General features: G+C 40.0%; 1 protein-coding gene across 1 annotated transcript in view; it reads right to left on the minus strand.

The window, feature by feature from the left end:
- The window catches only part of DPYS (dihydropyrimidinase), an 88,593-nt gene that overhangs the window by 45,344 nt on the left and 22,024 nt on the right, over positions 1–21,225 (minus strand). The window contains exons 3-5 of the mRNA XM_011970540.1: positions 19,198–19,387; positions 4,376–4,532; positions 2,796–2,937 (exon numbers count right to left, since the gene is read on the minus strand). Coding sequence (XP_011825930.1) covers positions 2,796–2,937; positions 4,376–4,532; positions 19,198–19,387 — 489 coding nt within the window. The remainder of the gene's footprint in view (positions 1–2,795; positions 2,938–4,375; positions 4,533–19,197; positions 19,388–21,225) is intronic.

Genomic DNA, 21,225 nt, shown 5'->3' on the forward strand with positions numbered 1-21,225 from the left:
TTCTGAATCAGGTGACAATCCTTTTTTTTTCATTTTTTGTTTTGAGACATGGTCTCACTCTGTTGCCCAGGCTGGAATGCAGTGGCGTGATCATGGCTCACTGCAGCTTTAACCTCCCTTGGCTTAGGTGATCCTCCCCCTTCTGCCTCCCAAGCATTAGGTTGGTGCAAAAGTAATCACAGTTTTGCCATCACTTTTAATGGCAAAAACTGCAATTACTTTTGCACCAACCTAATAGCTGGGACTACATGGTATGGCATGCCTCACCATGCCTGGCTAATTTTTTGTAGAGATGAGGTTTCACCATGTTGCCCAGGCTGATCTGGAACTGTAATCCTAACACTTCAGGAGGCCGAGGCAACCCACCTGCCTTAGCCTCCCCAAAGTGTTAGGATTACAGGCATAAGCCACCACACCCAGATGCAATCCTTTTGAAAAGATAAAAAAATCAACTCAAGAGGTTCAATTTTATGCAATTGAAGTTTTGCATGAACCAACAATTATGGATAGTCTATTGCAAGAGATTTTAATATGGACAGAATTCAGAGGGATGTGGCTCCTCTAAAATAAAATTTAAAAGTGTTAGGGGTTTATCCCTATTTACATGGTAAGAGGGTACTTAAGGTTTATTTAATTACCAAAGAGTGCTTGCCTTAAAAATCACTAAGAACCATGCCCTGAAAGTAATATTTCCATAAGTAAACCATACTAATGTTTCATAAAATGACATGGTTTTCTATATATTATGAAGAACTATTCAGTCACTGTAAAGCCATTTATATACCAGGGAACTATATGGATGATGAAAACCTGCTATAATAAAGATATTCATTGTAATAACAGAAGTTCAAGTGGAAGGTTGAACTGTTATCAAGAAAATCTGAATGAAGAGAAGTCGTCAGGGATGGTTAGAGTTGGGGTGGAGGAAGAGGGGGTAAGGAAAATAATCAGCAGAAGATGGGGCTATAGAGATGCTTTGAAGATCTAATTGTAAGTTAATGATTCAACTATCATCCACTAAGTAATGGAGACAAGTAAAGGGGTTTTAAGAGAACAATAGCACAAACAGAACTTTATTTTTGAATGAGAACTCCCATTCGAAACCTATCCTCCCTCTATAATACTGTAAAAATAATAATAAAAGCATTGTCAGCTGTTCTCAGTACAGAACAAGAGTTCTTGTACTGGAGTAAAGAATACATTGTAGCAAGTGAGACCCTAGAGATGGGGACCAGCTGTGAGATTACTGCAAAGGTCCAAACAAAATATGAGCCTCCAACTAGAATGGCAGCAATGAAGAAAGAAAGAAGGAGACACTTTGGAAATAAAATTGACAAGACTTGGTGAATAATTCATTAGAGTTAGAAGTAGGTGGTATGTGTAGGGTAAAGGCAATTGAAGAGGATTCTGAAGTGTGAGATGTAATTAATGTGTCATTCAAGGGAGGCATCCTAGGAGATGGGTGAGAAGGGCATGACACTGGGGACCAGAAATCTAACCAGGCAAGTCCCCTCTGCTGGTCTTCACAGCTCCACATGTCAACTGGCTGGACAAGTTAACACACAGACATTTAGTTATGTGATTCTTCTCCATCCTTAGGGAGAAATTTTCTAGTCATAAGCATTTACATTTTGTTTCCAGACTTTAAATTATTACTTTTGTGACTTCATACAGCAATTTAAAAATATGATATCCAAGGGTCCTTTAAGAAGTGACATCAGGCTGGGCATGGTGGCTCACACCTGTCAATCCCAACACTTTAGGAGGCCGAGGCGGATGGATCACTTGAGGTCAGGAATTTGAAACTAGCCTGGCCAACATGGTGAAACCCCCTCTCTATTAAAAATACAAAAATTTGCTGGTCATGGTGGCGCACATCTGTAATCCCAGCTACTTGGGAGGCTGAGGCAGGAGAATCACTTGAACCTGGGAGTCAGAGGTTACAGTGAGCTGAGAACACACCACTGCACTCCAGCCTGGCAACAGAGTGAGACTCCGTCAAAAAAACAAAAAAAAACAAAAAAAAAACAACTGACATCGACAAAGATTTCATGACAAGGAGGTATAAGCATAATGAATACCTTTCGTGTATTTTCGTGTGTGTGTGTGTGATGGAATCTCACTCACTCTGTTGCCCCAGGTTGAAGTGCAATGGTGCCATCTTGACTCACCGCAACCTCTGCCTCACGAATTCAAGCGATTCTCCTGTCTCAGCCTCCTGAGTAGCTGGGATTACAGGCTCGTGCCACCATGCCCGGCTAACTTTCGTATTTTTAGTAGAGACAGGGTTTCACCGTGTTAGCAGGTTGGTCTTGAACTCCTGACCTCAAGTCATCCACCCGCCTTGGCCTACCAAAGTGCTGGGATTAAAGGTGTGAGCCACTGCACCCAACCCCTTTGTGTATTTTTTTATCATTTCAAGTATTTGTGCCAATGACACATGAGGCATTGGAATTCAAGAGCATGAGAAATCAAGCAGAAGGGCTATGCCTTTTCAGAGAATTCAAGAATAACCCTCTTTGTATGCAATCTTAATTCATCTCCTAATGTCTCTGCAAAATGGTGCGATGCATCCTCTAAACTAAAATAAACTATGCAGAGAAGATTATTTCTTTGCTGATGCTATACTGAGGGATGGAATGGTGGTGGAGGTGATAGTACTGCATTCCTCGTATCCTCCCTAGTAAAAACAATCAAAAAGTTTGTTTATGAAAATTTGTGCCACTCTGGTCCTCAAATGGGCTGGATCCTGGCTGAAGAACTAGGCAAAGCAAGGCTGGAACGTTTGAACCCACCACGCCTTTTTCCCATATTACTGACATCCGATCTTCAACACCATTCACCCCATTGGGGATCTTGGTAAAATCATCCTTCCCAAGAGCTTTCTGGCAGGTGTTGAAAGTGCAGTTATCAGTCCCCGTTGTGGTTAGATCATCACTGTAAAAGAAAAAAACACGAGAGTGATGGGGTGAGTATACAGAACACGTTAGGAGGAAACTGCCATAACCTTTACTAATCTCCTAGCTCCCTTCTCAATTGAAGTCAGAAAAATGCAATGGAGAATGAACAGTTTTTTCAAGAACATATTTCATCCGTCTCCTGTCTCTATTCTAGGAAGCACCTTCAGACGACGCACTGATAGGAAGCGTGGTGCAAGACAGGTTAGGAAACCTGGCTTCTAAGCTCAGCTCTGTCACTTACTAGCTCTGTGATACGAGCTTGTCCGAGACTCTGTTTCTCATCTAGAAATGAATAGTTATATGTACTTGATGAAGATAACTTCAGAATCACCAGCAAATATGTAAGAGAAAACTCCTTGTGAGCAGAATACTCCACAAAGACATCACCATGGTGATCCTCATGAATGGAGGGCAGGTCCTCCGGGGCAGTCCCGAGCCACACGGCCCACTGGAATGAACAGAGGGTGAGATTGGCTGAGGATGCTGATATTACCAGGGACAGGAATCCTGCTTTGACTCGTGAGTAATCTTGCGGATGTTGAATCATGAAGGAGGAAGGAAGCTGTAAAGAACAGGTAAGTAAACTCTTGTAAGGTCTGTCATGAAAAACTCTTAGCTTGAGACTGAGTATCTGTGAATGGGGAGTGTCGGGATGTCCATGAATGGTAGAATTTTCTTTTTTCTTTTCTTTTTCTTTTTTTCTTTTTTTTGAGACAGAGTCTTGCTGTGTCACCCAGGTTGAGTGCAATGGCACTATCTCTGCTCACTGCAACCTCTGCCTCCTGGGTTCAAGTGATTCTCATGCCTCAGCCTCCCAAGTAACTGGGATTACAGTCATGAGCCACCATGCCTGGCCAATTTTTGTATTTTTAGTAGAGATGGGGATTTGCCATGTTCACCAGGCTGATCTCAAACTCCTGGCCTCATGTGATCCGCCCACTTCAGCCTCCCAAAGTGCTGGGATTACAGGCATGAGCCACTGCGTCTGGCCCAAGAATAGTAGAATTTTCAAGAAAAATGATCATACCTTCTCAGAAAGTAACAGGGTCACCTACACAACAACCTAGTTCCCAGATTACATCAGCATAGAAAAAAATTCAACAATATTCTGATAAAAAGTAAAGCGTAATGAAGAGCCCTGGGTTTAGGCAACAAGAGATGAAAAAAGTCAGAAAAGAGTAAAGTTTCAGTGAAAGTGATCTGATTTCTGTGAGTCTAGGAAAGGCTTTAGCAACATATCATAGCATAACTAAGTCGATGTTTTTTGTTCTGCAGGTGAGGGTACCCAGGGCCTGTCAGGTCAAGTAGAAGAGAATACTGGGAGGTTAATGGAAGGTCCAGATGGGAGGACGAGCTCCTCTCCACCCAAACCTTCTTTTGGCAATACACTTCCCAGTCATCTGCAAAATGATTACTTAGCCAGTAGATTCATGAGGAAGTCAGGTGTTGAGGGGTCTGGTCGCAAAGGTGGACCCATGACATGGTGGGCGGCATGGTGCCATTCTTTATTCCAGTAGTGTGTGCCATCTGTGCCAAGACTGGCCGCTATGGGTTCGCCATAGACCACCTTCCCTGGAAAGATTAAAAGAAGCATTCATCACTTTAATTTATTCTTAAGAGGACCATATGACAAACACATAAATATTAATCTTTTCTGACCTAGCAGAGGGTAATAGCTACAGTTTAGCAGAATCCCAAACTATAATTTACTTTTGTGGACAGGATTTAAAAATCCATGATGAACATAAATATGAATGAGAAACAAACCTCTGTAAGTGTAAGCTATTCATATTTTAGATCCATTTTTACGGCCATATAACTTAGCAAAAGCTGGCCGGTACAAGAGCTGTTCTAATGAAACCTTCTCCAAAACCCTACCAGATAAACGCTATTGTTATCTCCATCAAAGGATGAGAATAAAGCTATGGAGTAATAACTTCTCCACTCCATATGTACACTCCACTTACATACACTCCATGTGGTGTGGAGATGGTAGAATTTGAACCCAGGCATATTGACTCCAGTGGTCCTAACTTTTATGCTTTATTATCCTGATGACAGATAATTATTAGTTAGGTCATATGGAATTCAACCACAGCATATTTCTGCTGCAAATCAATTGATAATCTTTTCATGCCCTTGAAAAAAAGAACTCCTCAAAAAACTTGTATTAAATGAAAGAACACTCAGATAATAAATTCTTAGCCAGAAATGCATATTTTAAAAATCATGCAAATGAGGCCATCAAAAAAAGCATACAATGTTAGAAAAGTTAATAGTGAATTTGAATTTAAAATCAATCAGAATCCTATCTCTGATTAGCATTTGTCAGAATAATAGTTCTGCTGGCATCAACCTGATCATATTCAGGCAATCATTAAGGAGAGCGCACAGTAGAGAGATGCTGGCATACCAAATTAGTTCACTCTGGTTCATTAGATGCTGAATTTTAGTTAAAATCCTGATATATGACTGAAATTAACAGATTTCCTCAGAGAGTACTGACAGTAGATGGCCACCAGTTGACTGAGTCATATCAAATTGGAACACAGCACCCTATTATTTCATAGATCCTTCTCCAAACTAGCCATCTTCCACTAGCTAGGTTAGGAATTTGGAAAACCATGAAAGCAAGGCTTACTGAAGCCTAAGAACTTCAATTCTTAAGTAACCAATTATCAATAAAAGTTATCCCCCAGGGACTCAGCCATGGCTAAGTTACTTTGCTTCCGTGACGTATTCTACTAGATGAATCCCGTCCCCATTTGGATTCTTACTGCCCTATGCCCAGAAAAGGAGAAACACCATTAGCAATTCTTTCTAAATATAGAATAAGCAGCAATCGTTTTCAGTGAATGAAGAGGTAATGTACTATCTACGGGAGAACTGGGAAGATGGACACGATATTTTATTTGCAAATATGAAGAGACCTTCCTATTCCAAGGGAACGTCTTACAGATGCTTGGACAAGGAAAGCTCAGAGACTTGATCTGCAATCACTTTACAAGTTGCTGACTGAGGATTTTCCATGGTGCTTTATCATCGAGGAAAGATCCTTATCACATGTTCTATTCAATCACTTGGCCCATCAAGGTGATATGGGAATATGGTTCCAAAAGTCCTACAATTTTAACAGCACTCAGGAAAAATTAAAAGTGTCAGCATCTACCAGGAGTCTGCCAGGACTGTTTTGAAACCAGATGACAGGTAATTTCCTTGGAAGGGCTTAGCTCCTTTAAAATGTGACAGGCCACTTTAGTATATACAGCAAGCTCTTCGTTAACTGGGCTGTTTTCTACTTTCTCCCCATTTAGTATCTGTTAATATCCAAAATAAAATTTAAAAAGTGAAAATTCCTAACTGCATATTCTCTCTATTTTCTATTTCATTATTCCTAAGGCATTTTCAAAGGACTAAAAAGCATACAAGAACTAAAAAGGGGAAGGAAAACAGGAGGCCTGGATAATCCATAAATTGGATACTCAAACTGGATAATTCAGCATAATTATGGGTTCTGTTAGATTTGGGCTAAAAATAAAATAACAATAAAAATAGCTAACACATGCATACCATTCTATAGTTTGCAAGGCTCTCAAATACAATCTCATTTGACCTTCATAGTTGCCTTCATGCTGGTTTGACAGATGAAGAAATTGATGCTCAATGAGATTAATGTGCCCAGCACACACTGGCACTAAGTGGTACAGCCAGAATTAGAGTCATAGTATTATAATATCATATCATATGCACTATGTTACTAGGAAAAGTGCCATTTTTTATTTCTTGGGAAAGAGCATGTATTTCTAAATATTTAAGTCAACCACAGGCTATTTATGGATGTGGCTGAGCATTTTTCCAATCTCACTTACTGGTTTCATTTACTACACTTAGTTGGTTGGCAGTGAAGAGTGCTCTATCTGTCTTGAGCCTGGTACTATCCTGATTACATTCACAACTGGAGGGTTTCAACAACTCTTAGGAGATAGGAACATCTTCATCATTAATCTCCTCCCACTGTCTTAGCAAGCTTTACATTAGGTTGTATCTTGTCTACCCATAGATGTTCTCTCCTTAGTTCTCCATTTTTTGGCTCAAACCCAAACAAAGAAAAGCTTCTGCCCTTTATGATGTAACCTCCCACTTAAAGGAGTTTCACCATTTGAGAGATATTCAAGATTTCCCAGTAATGAGCAGGTCAAATCAATCCAAACTCTCCACTGACCAGATGACCCATTTATTAGATGACAGTGTTAGAGCAGATGTTAACACCTTGTCTGGATCTGCCAGCAACGCTTCCTATTGAGTCCTGAGATCTGCTAGAGAAGGTTGAAAAATGCAGAGAAAAAGCATAGGCATCCAGGAGCAAAAGCCCTGCCACTAAATAGGAGGCCAAACATATTTATAGAAATCAGTCTTCCTAGCCAAAAGCATAGAGCCAAACTTTCCTGGACTTTATTTTGATTCCAAACATGACATTTACAAAGGAAGAAAAGAATTGAGAAGGAAAACACGTAGAAGCAGCTTGGTATAATGGATCATACAAATTTAGGTTCAAATCCTGCTTTTGCTACTTTTTAGCTAGCGACATTGTACGAGGTAAGTCATTGCTCTTAGTCTGTTTTTCTCATCTGTGAAATGGGATCACAATGTCCCTGTAGTGTGGCAATTTTGTGAAGGTCAAATAAATTAATGTTTATGAAAGTACCCAGAATCTTCCTGGGACCCTGGAGACATTCCATGTTATGGGCTGAATTGTGTCCTCTGTACAAATCCACATGTTGAAGTCCTAACCCCTGGTACCTCAGAATGTAACTGTATTTGGAAAAAGGATCTTTATGGAGGTAGTAAATTTAAAGTGAGGTCATTAGGGTGGGCCCTAATTCAATAAGACTGTGGTTCTTATCTGAAGAGGAAATTTGGACACATATAGGGGAAGGTAACGTGAAGACACAGGAAGAAGGTGGCCATCCACAAGCCAAGGAGAAAAGCCTGGAACACATCCTTCCCCCACAGCTCTCAGAAGGAGCCAACCCTGCTCAACCCTGTTGTCACCTTGGTTTTGGACTTCAAAACTCCAGAACTGTGAGAAAATAAATTCCTGTTGTTTAAGCGGCCCAGTCTGTAACACTTTGTTACAGCAGCCGTAGAAAACTCATACACTCCACAAATGTTAGTTTCCTGATAGCCACACAATTCTATTTTTTTAATGGCCAGCTTTTAACTGCTATGCAATTTGATGTAATGTAAATCATCTTGTTCTAAATTTAAGGGACAATGGAGTGTTCTGATGTTCATATGCAAGAAAGAAGAAAGGCAGCCTGGCCAACATGGTGAAACCCTATCTCTACTAAAAATACAAAAAATTATCCAGGTATGGTGGTGCACACCTATAGCCCCAGCTACTTGGGAGGCTGAGGCATGAGAATCACTTGAACCCAAAAGGTAGAGGTTGCAGTAAGCCAAGGTCATGCCACTGAACTCCAGCCTGGGCAACAGAGTGAGACTCTTTTTCCAAAAAAAAAAAAAAGAGAAGAAAGGAAACTTGAGACTGAAAATCACCTTGACCCAGTGGCACATTGATTCTGCCTACAGCACTAGTGCCTAAACATCAGTTCATTGCATGCAAGTAAATGAAACTTGGTGTATTCTTGTTCAACACTGCCAAGCAGCACTCAGCGTGACAACTTGGGAAGAGAGGGGCCACTGTGTGGATTTTTCTCCCCATCTTTTAAAACACAAGAGGAATATATGGGAGTTTACATAAAGAGTTTACATAAAATGGAAAATAGGAATACCAAAGCCTCTGTTGACAAAAAGAGTCAAACTCTGTAAAATACTTGAAGAGATTTATTCTAAGGCAAATTTGAGTAACCAATGGCCTATGACACAGCCCTCAGGAGATCCTGAGAACATGTGCCCAAGGTGGCTGGGACACAGTCTAGTTTTATACATTTTAAGGAGACATGAGACATCAATCAAATACATGTAAGCATACATTGTTCTGGTCCAGAAAGGCAGGACAGCTCAAAGTGGGGGCTTCCTGGTTATAGGTAGATGTAAAAATTTTCTGATTGTCAATTGGTTGAAAAAGTTATTATCAATAGAAAGAAATGTTTGGATTATGATAAGGGGCTGTGGAGACCAAAGTTTTATCATGCAGATGAAGCCTCCAGGTAGCAGGCTTCAGAGAGAACAGATTGTAAATGGTTTTTATTACACTTAAGGTCTGTGTTGATGTTAAATGCTGATCAGCTTTTCCTGAATTCCAAAAGGGAGGAGGACATAATGAGGCAGGTCCAACCCTCCCTTCCCAGCATGGCCTGAACCAGTTTTTCAGGTTAACTTTGAAACACCCTGACTGAGAGGAGAGGTCCATTCAGATGGTTAACGGGTCTTAGAATTTTATTTTTGGTTTACACCTCTCTGCAAGAGAACTTTTTATTTTACAAAGACACGCCTATTAAGTAAAACTTTCTATTATAAGCAAAACTAAAGCCAAATGAAATCAAATCAAATAAACAACAATCAAATATACAAACACATTAAACAACCACAATCTAGCCCAGTTTACTATGAGCTGCTTGAGATCTGAAATTGTCTTAATCATCTTAGCAAAGCTAATGCCTAGAGCACAGTACCTAGCATGCACTTGGCATCCAAGAACTTTGTTGTTTATGAAAAACATAAAGAAAATATTTGTTCAGTTCAAATGAGCATCATATTTTTACCCTAAATACAGGAACATGGATATAAAATAGAGGTAAACTTTATTAAGATAAGCTAAAACAAGTTTAACTGTAAACCAAAACAACAGCAAATCAGTGCATTGACAATTTCAGTCATAAATGGGAAACAAATAATGCCAGATACATAGCAAGTGGGGCATCAAGTTACATTGCTGTGAGAAATTGCTACCATTCTAAACAAATCACAGAAAGGTAGTGAATTCATGAGCCTACAGGTTCTACTGGGAAGTACGAAGGTGAAGTGAACAAAGTATTTCCTAAAAAGCCATTAAAGATCCCATATGCCAATACTGTGGCAGAAAAAGAACATGTATAGCTACTCAGACCAAAATTTAAAAAGGGTCTCTGAAGCCAATGACACACATTGACACATACATTCTTCGGACAAAAACTAGACTGTAGTGGGTGATAGAAGTCAGAGACTGGCAGACTGGACTGTCCACATGAAACACAATGACAGCTTGTTTGTCCAACTTCACACTTGGGCTATGGAGCAAGGGAGACAAACTCTGCTTCTGGAAGAAAAGGATAATGCTTTAGGGAGAAACACTTGATTCCCTCGCCTCATCTTTGCAAAAGCATCTTCTCACAGGAAGGGTGGATGAGAACTAACCTAGTTCTATTAGGCTGGTGCAAAAGTAACTGTGGTTTTTCCCATTGAAAGTAATGGCAAAAACTGCAATTACTTTTGCACCAGCCTAATAGTTACTTAAGTTGGACAAAAAAAGACTTAACCATGAAATGGGCATTCTTTGCAAACTGTCAAAGGGGATACCACTTTCGATGGCTTGGACTTGAAAGTTTTCTTCTTTCTGTAACTTGCTTTTCACTTTTTATTGCAGAATGCTAAAAGAAAATATCAAGGCATGAGCAAAAAGAAACCTCAGGCTTTGGATGCACTGAACATTCCCCACCTCTTCTTTCCCAGTTCACATAAAAATCCTGGTGAAGACAGACAAAAGGGAAAGAATCCAGAGCTGCACTGGGGTTGAAAGAAGGATCATGGCTGACTAGGGTTTTGGTAGATTTTAGGAACGTGGAAAGCAGATGGGATAGCAATAATTCATAAAGAAAAGTTAGGCGGAGTGACAGCTTGACCTGAAGGAGTAGAAGGAGTCAAGAAGAGCTTTCCTCCTGGAGCAGAAAGGGCAGTGAAGGGGAGGGGAGGAGGAGGTCTGGGTCTCTCAACACTCACCCTCACCTCTGCTGGGAAATGAAGCTTCTTAGGTGGTGTTGATGCTAGACTGAGGTCCCCACACCTTAAACTGAAGCTGTCCAGTGACTATGTCCCATTTGCATTCACACAGCAAGTTCAGGAAACAGACATGCTTAGTGGAAGAGAAATTCCATGCCCACTCCCACACTGACCAACTGAACTGTCCTGTCCACATATGGACAGCCAAGGATGACCAGACTTTTGAAGAAAACACAAACAGCACATGCACACACAAAAAGGAAGACCAGGAGTTTTAAAAACTGAAAAATTGGCCGGGCACAGTGGCTCACGCCTGTAATCCCAGCACTTTGGGAGGCAGAGGTGGGCAGATCACCTGAGGTCAGGAGTTAAAGACCAGCCTGGCCAACATGGCGAAACCCTGTCTCAACTAAAAATACAAAAATTAGCCGGGCATGGTAGTGGACACCTGTAATCCTAGCTACTCGGGAGGCTGAGGCAGGAGAATCACTTGAACCTGGGAGGAGGAGGTTGCAGTGAGCCGAGATCATGCCAGCCTGGGCAACAGAGCAAGACTCCATCTAAAAACAAACAAACAACAACAACAACAACAAAAACCCTGAAAAATTGAACTAGAAAGAAACAGAGTAACCCAGGAAACAGAAGAGAATTTAAAAAAAAAGAATCTTCATTAGTATTCTTAGATTAAGAAGGTAGGCTGGGCCCAATGGTTCATGCCTGTAATCCCAACACTTTGGGAAGCTGAGGCGGAAGAATCACTTGAGCCCAGGAGTTCAAGACCAGCCTGGGTAACATAGTAAGACTATGTCTTTATATAAAAATAAATAAATAAACAAATAAAGTACAAAATTTTTTTCAAAAAGAAAGATCATGCATCTATCGAAAGAAAAACATTAAAAAGAATAAGTAACCATGGAAAAAAAGAGCACTTAAAAAACTAGAACGTTTTCTTGGAAATAAAGGTGTGATTACCAAGACACAAGTTTATTAGAAGGGCAGGAAAACAAAAGTATTTCCTAAATTGTAGAGCAAAAATTCAAATATTTTTTTAAAAGGTGAAACTAGTTAAAGGACATGGAGGACTATGATGGAGTCCCAGGAAAAGAAAACAGAGGAAATGAATATGGAGGAAAACACAGAAGAAATTTTCAGAATCAAAGCTCAGTTGTCAGATTGATAAAGGCCTCTGAACATGAAGGTAAATTTTTTAAAGGCCTACTACTAAATATAGCCTTGTCAGAGGTGTTCCAACCAGAGCGACTCCATCTTGAAGAGGGGCTGGGTAACATGAGGCTGAAACCTCCTGGGCTGCAGAACAGGATGCGGTAAAGAAGCTGGCCAAAACCCACCAAAACCAAAATGACAATGAGACTGACCTCTGGTCATGCTCGCTGCTCATTACACACTAATTATATTACCTATATAATTACCTATATAATATACTTATATAATATATTACCTATATAATATACCTATATAATTGTATTACCTATAATGTATTAGCTAAAAGACACTCCCACCAATGCCATGACAGTTTACAAATGACATGCCAACATCTGGAAGTTACACAATATGGTCTAAAAAAGGAGGAACTCTCAGTTGCAGGAATTCCCTGCCCCTTTCCTGAAAAACTCATGAATAATCCACCCCTTATTTAGCAGATATTCAAGAATTAATATTAAAAATACCCAATCAGCAGCCCCTGGGGCTGCTCTGTCTATGGAGCAGCCATGCTTTTGTTTCTTTACTTCCGTAATAAACTTGCTTTCACTGTACTTTATGGACTCACACAAAATTATTTCTTGAGCAAGATCCAAGAACCCTCTCTAGGGGTCTGGATTGGAACCCCTTCCCAGTAATAGTCTTAATGAAATCTCTGGACATCTAAAATGAAGAGAAAGTATAAAAATCTTACAGATAATGAAAAGTTTGTGATAAGAAGACAAGAAATTGTATAGGGATTTGCCTGTTCCTCAGTAACACTGGATGCCAGTAGAGAAGGAAACTGTGCCTTCGTAATTCAGAAGGAAATATTTCGGAATCAAGAATTCCATGCCCATTCAAATCACCCAACAAGCCTGAAGACAAGGAATCAGAAAATTCACCTTTTACACACTTTTCCTTAAAAATTACCTGAAAATCTTCAAAGTAATTCAAGAAAAGGGGAGATATGGAAACCAGGAATCAGTATATCCAACCTCATTATCCCAGAATGACATCTCTACTGCAAGCTTAGCAAGCAGCTACAAAAAATGAAAGTGAAAGTCAGCAGATTCTCCTCCCACAAAGAATCTCTGCAAGTAGAGCTGATTCTATTCAATAGAAAGTGTGATGAAGAAGCTAGAACTCTTCATGATATGGTAAAGAAGGCACATATTTCTTTTCTCAACCTATTTTAAAAAGAGCTAATTGGAAAAATGTCAGGAGAAACAAGAAACTTTACAAGACAATAATGGTCTAAATATGTAGCAAACTAAAATAAGGCATGCTTTTGAGTCCTATTGGAATGAAGAAAACTCACTTGACCTTGACACTTGGAAATAGCTTCTCTGAGAATTAATTTGAATAACACTAACTTGTACTCCAAGTTAGTGCTATAAATTTCTCTGAAGTTCTTTTCTCACTAATAGTTTCTACAGAAAAGAATATTTCCATAATTTTACCCTGCGACAGTTCTAAATTTTAGACTTAACCTATAGAGAAAGCATGGAAGATGTAATCAGAGTTACAGAGTCTGTGTAAAGATAATAATACAGCTGGTAGACATCTGGAGGAGGCAGAGAGAGAGAGCACTTAGGGCCTCTAAGTTTCTTCTTCAGCCTATAGAGAAGAGATGTCAGGCTGGGTGCGGTGGCTCACACCTGTAATCCCAGCTCTGTGGGAGGCCATGGTGGGAGGTTAGCCTGAGACCAGCCTGGGCAACATGGTAAAACACCGACTCTTACGAGAAATTTAAAAATTAGCCATGTACAGCAGTGCATGCCTATAGTCCCAGTCACCCTGAAGGCTGAGGCAGGAAGATCGCTTGAGCCCAGGAAATCGAGGCTACAGTGACCTGCGTTCTTGCCACTGTACTCCAGCTCCTGTGAGATCCTGCCTCTAAAAAAAAAAAGGAATAGCTAAAACACGTAAAATAAAACACGTAAAATTAAATATATTATTTGAATTGACATTTATTACTGACAAAACTCAGGAGGTGAGAAGTTTACAGGAACTAAATTACTCATTTTTCATAGTTGAGAGTCAAGCAATACTGTCAAAAATTACAAATCACTACAAACTTATAGTTTAGGATTTTAGAGGTAACCACCAAAAACTAAAGATAGATAAGTTTAAAATCACTGGCTCTAAAGAATGAGCTGAGAGAGACAGAAGATATTAACTTTCCATTTAATACTTCATCATTTCCGCCCCCAAAATTAATCTTTTAATGATAAAGATAGCGAAATGATGATAATGTCTTAAATAAGAAATTTAAATGTAATGCCAAAAACCAAAAACCAATTACAATTACAAATTTTAAAACACCAAAACCAGCAAGGTGTGGTGGCTCACTCCTGTAATCCCAGTGCTGTGGGAAGCTGAGGCAGGAAGATCACCTGAGGCCAGGACCAGCTTGAACAACAAAGGGAGACTTCATTTCTACAAAAAATTTTTAAAATTGGCTGGGTGTGGTGGCATACATGAGTAGTTGCGGCTACTTGGGATGCTGAGGTTGGGAGGATCATCTGAGCACAGGAACTCGAGGCCGCAGTTAGCTAAGATTGTGCTACTGCACTCCAGCCTGGGTGACAGAGAGACCCTATCTCTAAAAATAAATAAATAAACCCCAAGCCCATTAAATACAAACTTGATATCCAGGTCTTCCCAACTTCAGATCAATTTCTCCTTTAACAGAGTGGAGAGTGACAGAAAAAGTTTGGTCTCTGGGGACACATAGACTTGGACTTGAATTCCAAGTTTAGCACTTACTAATAAAGTGATCTTTGGCTCAATTCACCAATCTCTCCCAAGCCTCAATTTCATCAATCACAAAAGAGTGGTAAAATTGAGCATGAGGCACTATTATGACAATTTTTAAAAAGACAATGTGTATTAAAACACACTGATAAGATAAGAATATAGTAAAACCTGAAATGAGATAAAAGAGATTAAAGTACTACTATGTGCCAGGCACATATTAAGCACTCAGCAAGCTGTTAGTTGTTATCATTACTATCCCGCTCTTCTGGGTATAGAGCTGGCGATTGAACAATAAAATCAAATTTAATAGCATTGTATTTCTAGGCTACCACAATGAAGCAATCAATAATTGGATCTCCTTTGTGCCTCCTGGAGCCGTGGTTCTCAGGCTTTCATATCCATATGAATCACCTGGGGTTCTAGTTATAAGTGCACTTTCTGATTCAGGGAATCTGGATGGGCCCCAAGGCTCTGAGGATCCAAGGAGCTCCCAGGCAATGTGGAGGCTGCACTCTAGGGACCACACTGTGAGAGTAAAGGCCCTTGAAGATAGAATGGGCTCCTGACGTCAGGTGATCCACCCGCCTCGGCCTCCCAAAGTGCTGAGGTTACAGGCATGAGCCACCTCGACCAGTCTGGCCAACATGGTGAAACCCTGTCTCTACTAAAAATACAAAAAAATTAGCTGGGCATAGCAGTGGGAGCCTGTAATCCCATCTACTCAAGAGGCTGAGGCAGGAGAAGCGCATGAACCCGGGAGGTGGAGGTTGCAGTGAGCCAAGATCACGCCACTGCACTCCAGCCTGGGTGACAAAGTGAGACTCTGTCTCAAAAAAAATAATAAAAATAAATAAAAAACAAAAAAGAATGGGCTGGCAATGGTATTTACAGATGGGAGATTTTCATAGTATAAATGTGTAAAACCGAACAATTTCTTACTTACATCTATCTTGCTCTTTTACATTTAGAAATGATGTGAGATAATAAATGAGTGCAGACAGGGTAGATGCATCTTCTGTAAGAGATCAGTGTGGTCCAACAGCTCTTGTCCCACTGTACCCGCAGGGATCTGTCCTTTGGTTTGCTGATGCAGTCACCATGTGAACAGCTGGGCACAGTTTATGTCCACCCCTTCCTCTTTGGGCCCCTGCTTGATCCCATGCCTTGGTCACATGCATGGGGTAGGGAATCTTTCAAACTAGTTTATTCTGAAGCAATGTCCCCTCTTTGACAATTGCGCATGAGGGTATTTTCACAAGTATTATACTGTCACAGTAAGTCTGACTCAACTACAACGTTTAGGGTGGTATTTTAAATATTTCGTGTTTATAATTCCTTGGGGAAAATATGAGCAATGTCCCAAAAATTACATATGCAATTTGAACCAGCAATCCCACTTCTAGAAATCTACCCTCAAGATAACCATTTTGTGGTGGGCAGAAAGATGGAGCCTAACAGATGTCCACATCTTAATCCCCATATCCTGTGAATATGTTACTTTACACGGCAAAGGGATTAATAGATATGATTAAATTAAGGCCCTTGAAATGGGGGAAATTATCCTGAATTAATCAGGTAGGCTTAATATAAGGCGCCCTTAAAGTGAAAGAGAGAGGCAAAAAGGTCAAAATAATGTGATGTGAGAAGGTCTCAACCATTGTGGCTGGTGCTGAAGATGGAGGAAGGGGCCACAAGCCAAGTAATGCAATGGGCCTCACAAGGGCTGGCAAGGCAAGGGCTTCCTAGGACATCAGAAAGGGATGCAGCCCTGCAGACACCTTGACTGTAGCCTGGTGAGACCCATTTCAGGCTTCTGACCTCCAGAACGAATGTGTCTTTCACAAATTGAAATGGCATATGCAAAAGGTCATCACTGTGGTTTCTCTTGGAACAGCTAAAGATCAGAAACAACCCAGATGTCCATCCATAGGGGACTCATTGAATAAATACAGTAGCATACTCTGTACTTACAAAAAAGAATGAGGAAAATTTCTGTGTCTAATGTGGGCTGACCTTCAGAACATATTTTCAAGTGGAAAACAAAGCAATGTGTAGACAAGGTGTACAGTATGCTACCTTTTATGTAGGAAAGAAGAACTATATTCTTATTTGGTAAAGAGAAACATGGTAAAGATCGGCCAGAAATAAATTAATAAAAATCATTACTTATACTGTATGGGAAGAAGGAGCTAGAGAAGGCAAGTAAAACTTCATTGAACATTTTTAGATACAACTTTGACTCTTGGACCATGCAAATGTTTTACAGATTCAAGAAATAATATTGAATTTTAAAATAATTTACAATAAAATTGAAATATCTGTATTTACTAGTTTTCTGCCTATGATCTGTATTCTAAAACCCTCTCTAGACTTTTACTTTGCTCCTAATGGAATTCTATCTCAATGAAAAACAAATACCCAAGATCAAGAAACTGCTTCCTGACAGAACTGTCAAAATTGGAGCTTGAAGATGGGTTAGAAGTGAAAATTTCTGCTGATTTCACTGTTCCTTAAATAATATTCTGACATTACGGACCCGGTACACGACTTAACAAAGCAAATAATTACAGACCAACTCATCTCATAGAGTTGGCAACAGCACCATCTGGTGGGAAAAACCTATAACTTTAAAATTGCAGTACTTAACATTTTCTTTTTTAAGGGGTGAAATTCTTTTACATACGAGAGTAGCAATCAGAAATGGTTGGTTAATAAGACATTATTAACTCCTATGTGAAATAAGCCTACTCTTAACACAAAATATTGATGGATTACATTTTAAAAGTGCACACAGCTTGCACAAATCATTACTGAACCTTAATGCAACAAGAAGAAATTTTGACAAAATTTATTTTGGTATCAATTATATACATGCCAAAACCATGCAGTGGGTCATGCTTATAATCCCAACATTTTGGGAGGCCAAGGTGAGAGGATTGCTTGAGCCCAGGAGTTCGAGACTAACCTGGGCAACATGGCGAAACCCTGTCTCTACAAACAATTTAAAAATTAGCTGGGCATAGTGGCGCATGCCTGTGGTCCCAGCTACTTGGGAGACTGAGATGGGAGGATCACTTGGAAGTTAGAGGCTGCAGTGAGCCGTGATTTTACCACTGCACTCCAGCCTGGGCAACAGAGTGAGACCCATTATTTTTATAATGAATCTTATAAAAATACAGCCTGTTTTAATTAAAAAAAAAAAAAAACAAAAACAGCAAGGTTGAATTATAAGACTGTCTCTGATTATCTGTATTCCTAAAATTGAGAGGACAGAAGCTACCATGGGCCTAAAGTCATTGAGTAAAATGCACCTTATTTGTTTTTCGTCCTTTCTCTACCAGTATTGGCAAAAGAATGAAATCATTTATTTGCCCAATGCTTATCAAAAATAGGAGATTTTCTCTTTCCTTTAAGATGAATATTTACATGCTAGACTGAACTAGAGAACTGAGGCAATTACGCAATTTGGGGTAAAAATAACTTAGGTTTTAAAATCTTAAAATAACTATCATAAAAACACCATTTGGATAATTGCTTCAATTGCTCCAACACCCAAGTGGCTGTCAGATGAATCAATTCAATTCAAAAGAAATTTATTGAGCATGTACTAGGTGCCTTGCACTGCCCTGATTTAGGTAGAGGGAAGGGTAGTGGAGCTGCCTAAGAGATAGGGAAGCTTCTTCAAAATTAATGAAAGAGGGCTAGGCATGGTGGCTCACACCTGTAATCCCAGCACTTTGGGAGGCCAAGGCGGGCAGATGATTAGAGGTCAGGAGTTTGAGACGAGCCTGGCCAACATGGTGAAACCCCGCCTCTACTAAAAATATAAAATTTAGCTGGGTGTGGTGGTGCTCACCTGTAATTCTAGCTACTCAGGAGGCTGAGGCAGGAGAATCGCTTGAACCCAGAAGGCGGAGGTTGCAGTGAGCCGAGATCACGCCACTGAACTCCAGCCTGGGCGACAAAGCGAGACTCCATCACAAAAACAAACAAAAACCTGAGAGCTTTGCATTTAACTATCGTATTTAAAAGTGGCTGCTAGTGGCATTGAGTGTGGGGGCATGTGGCTAAAGGAAATGTCCTGGGGTCCCAAGGATGGAGAAGAAATAACAAAGGAAACCTGAAGGTAGAGAGGCAAGGATGAAGATGAACAAAAGTGGGGGAAAACAGACACACATAAGGATAAACGAAACCAGGAGGCTAATAAAAAGGGAGGAAGAAAAGTTGTGAAAATCCACATGCACTCTCTCCTAAACTGAAGCAGAGGCCACAGACATGGACTTTCCTTTTCAGCTAATACTGAGTTCTAAGTGAGGTTACATTCAGGAATTACCGTCTCTCCTTGCATCCGCTATCACCTTAGCTGCAGACTTGCTCATCACATGCACAATGTAGAGAGGACAGTTCACAGCGCTGGCTATGGTGATGGCTCTCAGCGTGGCCTCTGCCTCCACTGCCTCTGGGCGGCACAACTCGTGACCCTCAGGGCCTGTTATCCCCAGAGCCAACATCTTCTTTGCTCCCTAAAAAGACAGCAGGAATGTGCATATGTGCAAGGAAGGTTTACTAATGACAGATATCATTATTTTATCATAAATTAAATGCAATGCCAGGCTTTTTATCTTTTAGGTATAGGGGTGTGTGTGTGCGTGTGTGTGTGCATGTGTGTGTGTGCGTGTGAACATGTTCGTGTGGGTGTGTATATACAACATGTATATTTGGTAAGAATAAATTTGATATTCTAATCATATAAGTTAATTTTCCATATGCATATTTTACCATCACTTTTTTTTATTGAAAAGGGGAAAAACCAAGCACAGGCAACCAAAGCAAAAATGGACTAATGGGATCACATCAAGTTAAAAAGCTTCCGCATAGCAGAGGAAACAATCAACAAAGTGAAGAAACAACCCATGAAATGGGAAAAAATATTTGCAAACTACCCATCTGACAAGGGATTAATAACCAGAATATATACAAAACTAAAACAACTCTACAGGAAAAAAATTAATAATCTGATTTAAAAATGGGCAAAAGATTTGAATAGAGATTTCTCCAAAGAAGACATACAAATGGCAAACAGGCATAGGAAAGGTGCTCAATATCACTGATCATCAGAGAAATGCAAATCAAAACTACAATGAAATATCATCTCACCCCAGTTAAAATGGCTTATATTAAAAAGACAGGCAATAACAACTGCTGGTAAGGATTGGAGAAAAGGGAACCTATGTACCCTGTTGGTGGGAATGTAAATTAGTAAAACTGCTATGGAGAATAGTTTGGAAGTTCTTCAAAAAACTAAAAATAAAGCCTACCATATGATCCAGCAATCCCACTGCTGGACATATATGCAAAAGAAAGGAGATCAGTATATTGAAGAGATATACCTGCATTGCCATGTTTGTTGCTGCACTGTTCACTACAGCCAAGATTTGGAAGCAACCTAATTTGGAATTTGGAACCTGATTTGGAATCAACAGATGAACAGATAAAGAAAATGTGGTACATATATGCAAGGGAGTACTATTCTGCCATAAAAAGAATGAGATCCAGTCATTTGTAACAACATGGATGGAACTGGAGGTCATTATGTACGTGAAATAAGCCAGACACAGAAAGACAAACATCACATGTTCTCACTTATTTGTGGGATCTAAAAATTAAAACAATTAAACACATGGAGATACAGAATAGAAGTATGGTTACCAGAGGCTGGGAAGGTTAGTGGGGAGGGATGGCTGTGGGGAGAGGGGGAAGGTGGGGATGGTTCGTGTGTTTAAAAAAAAAAAGTTAGAAAGAATGAATAAGATCTAGTACTTGATAACACAACAGGGGCACTATAATCAATAATTGCACCTTTTGGCCGGGCGCAAGGCTCACACCTGTAATCCCAGCACTTTTGGAGTTGGAGGTGGGCAGATCACGAGGTCGGGAGATTGAGACTATCTTGGCTAAAACGGTGAAAACCCATCTCTACTAAAAATACAAAAAAGTAGCTGGACATGGTGGCGGGCACCTGTAGTCCCAGCTACTCAGGAGGATGAGGCAGGAGAATGGCATGAACCTGGGAGGCGGAGCTGGCAGTGAGCAGAGATCATGCCACTGCACTCCAGCCTAGGCAACAGAGCGAGACCCTGTCTCAAAAAATAATAATAAAAAAAATAAAAAATAATTGCACCTTTTAAAATAACTAAAAGAGTATAATTGGGTTGTTTGTAACACAAAGGGTAAATGCTTGAGGGGATGGATCCCCAATTTTCCATGATGTGATTCTTATGCATTGCAAGCTTGTATCAAAATATCTCATGTACCTCATAAATATATACATCTACTAGGTACCCCACAAAAATAAAAAAAA

The sequence above is a fragment of the Mandrillus leucophaeus genome, unplaced genomic scaffold (assembly GCF_000951045.1).
Source record: "Mandrillus leucophaeus isolate KB7577 unplaced genomic scaffold, Mleu.le_1.0 Scaffold950, whole genome shotgun sequence".
Lineage (NCBI taxonomy): Eukaryota > Metazoa > Chordata > Mammalia > Primates > Cercopithecidae > Mandrillus > Mandrillus leucophaeus.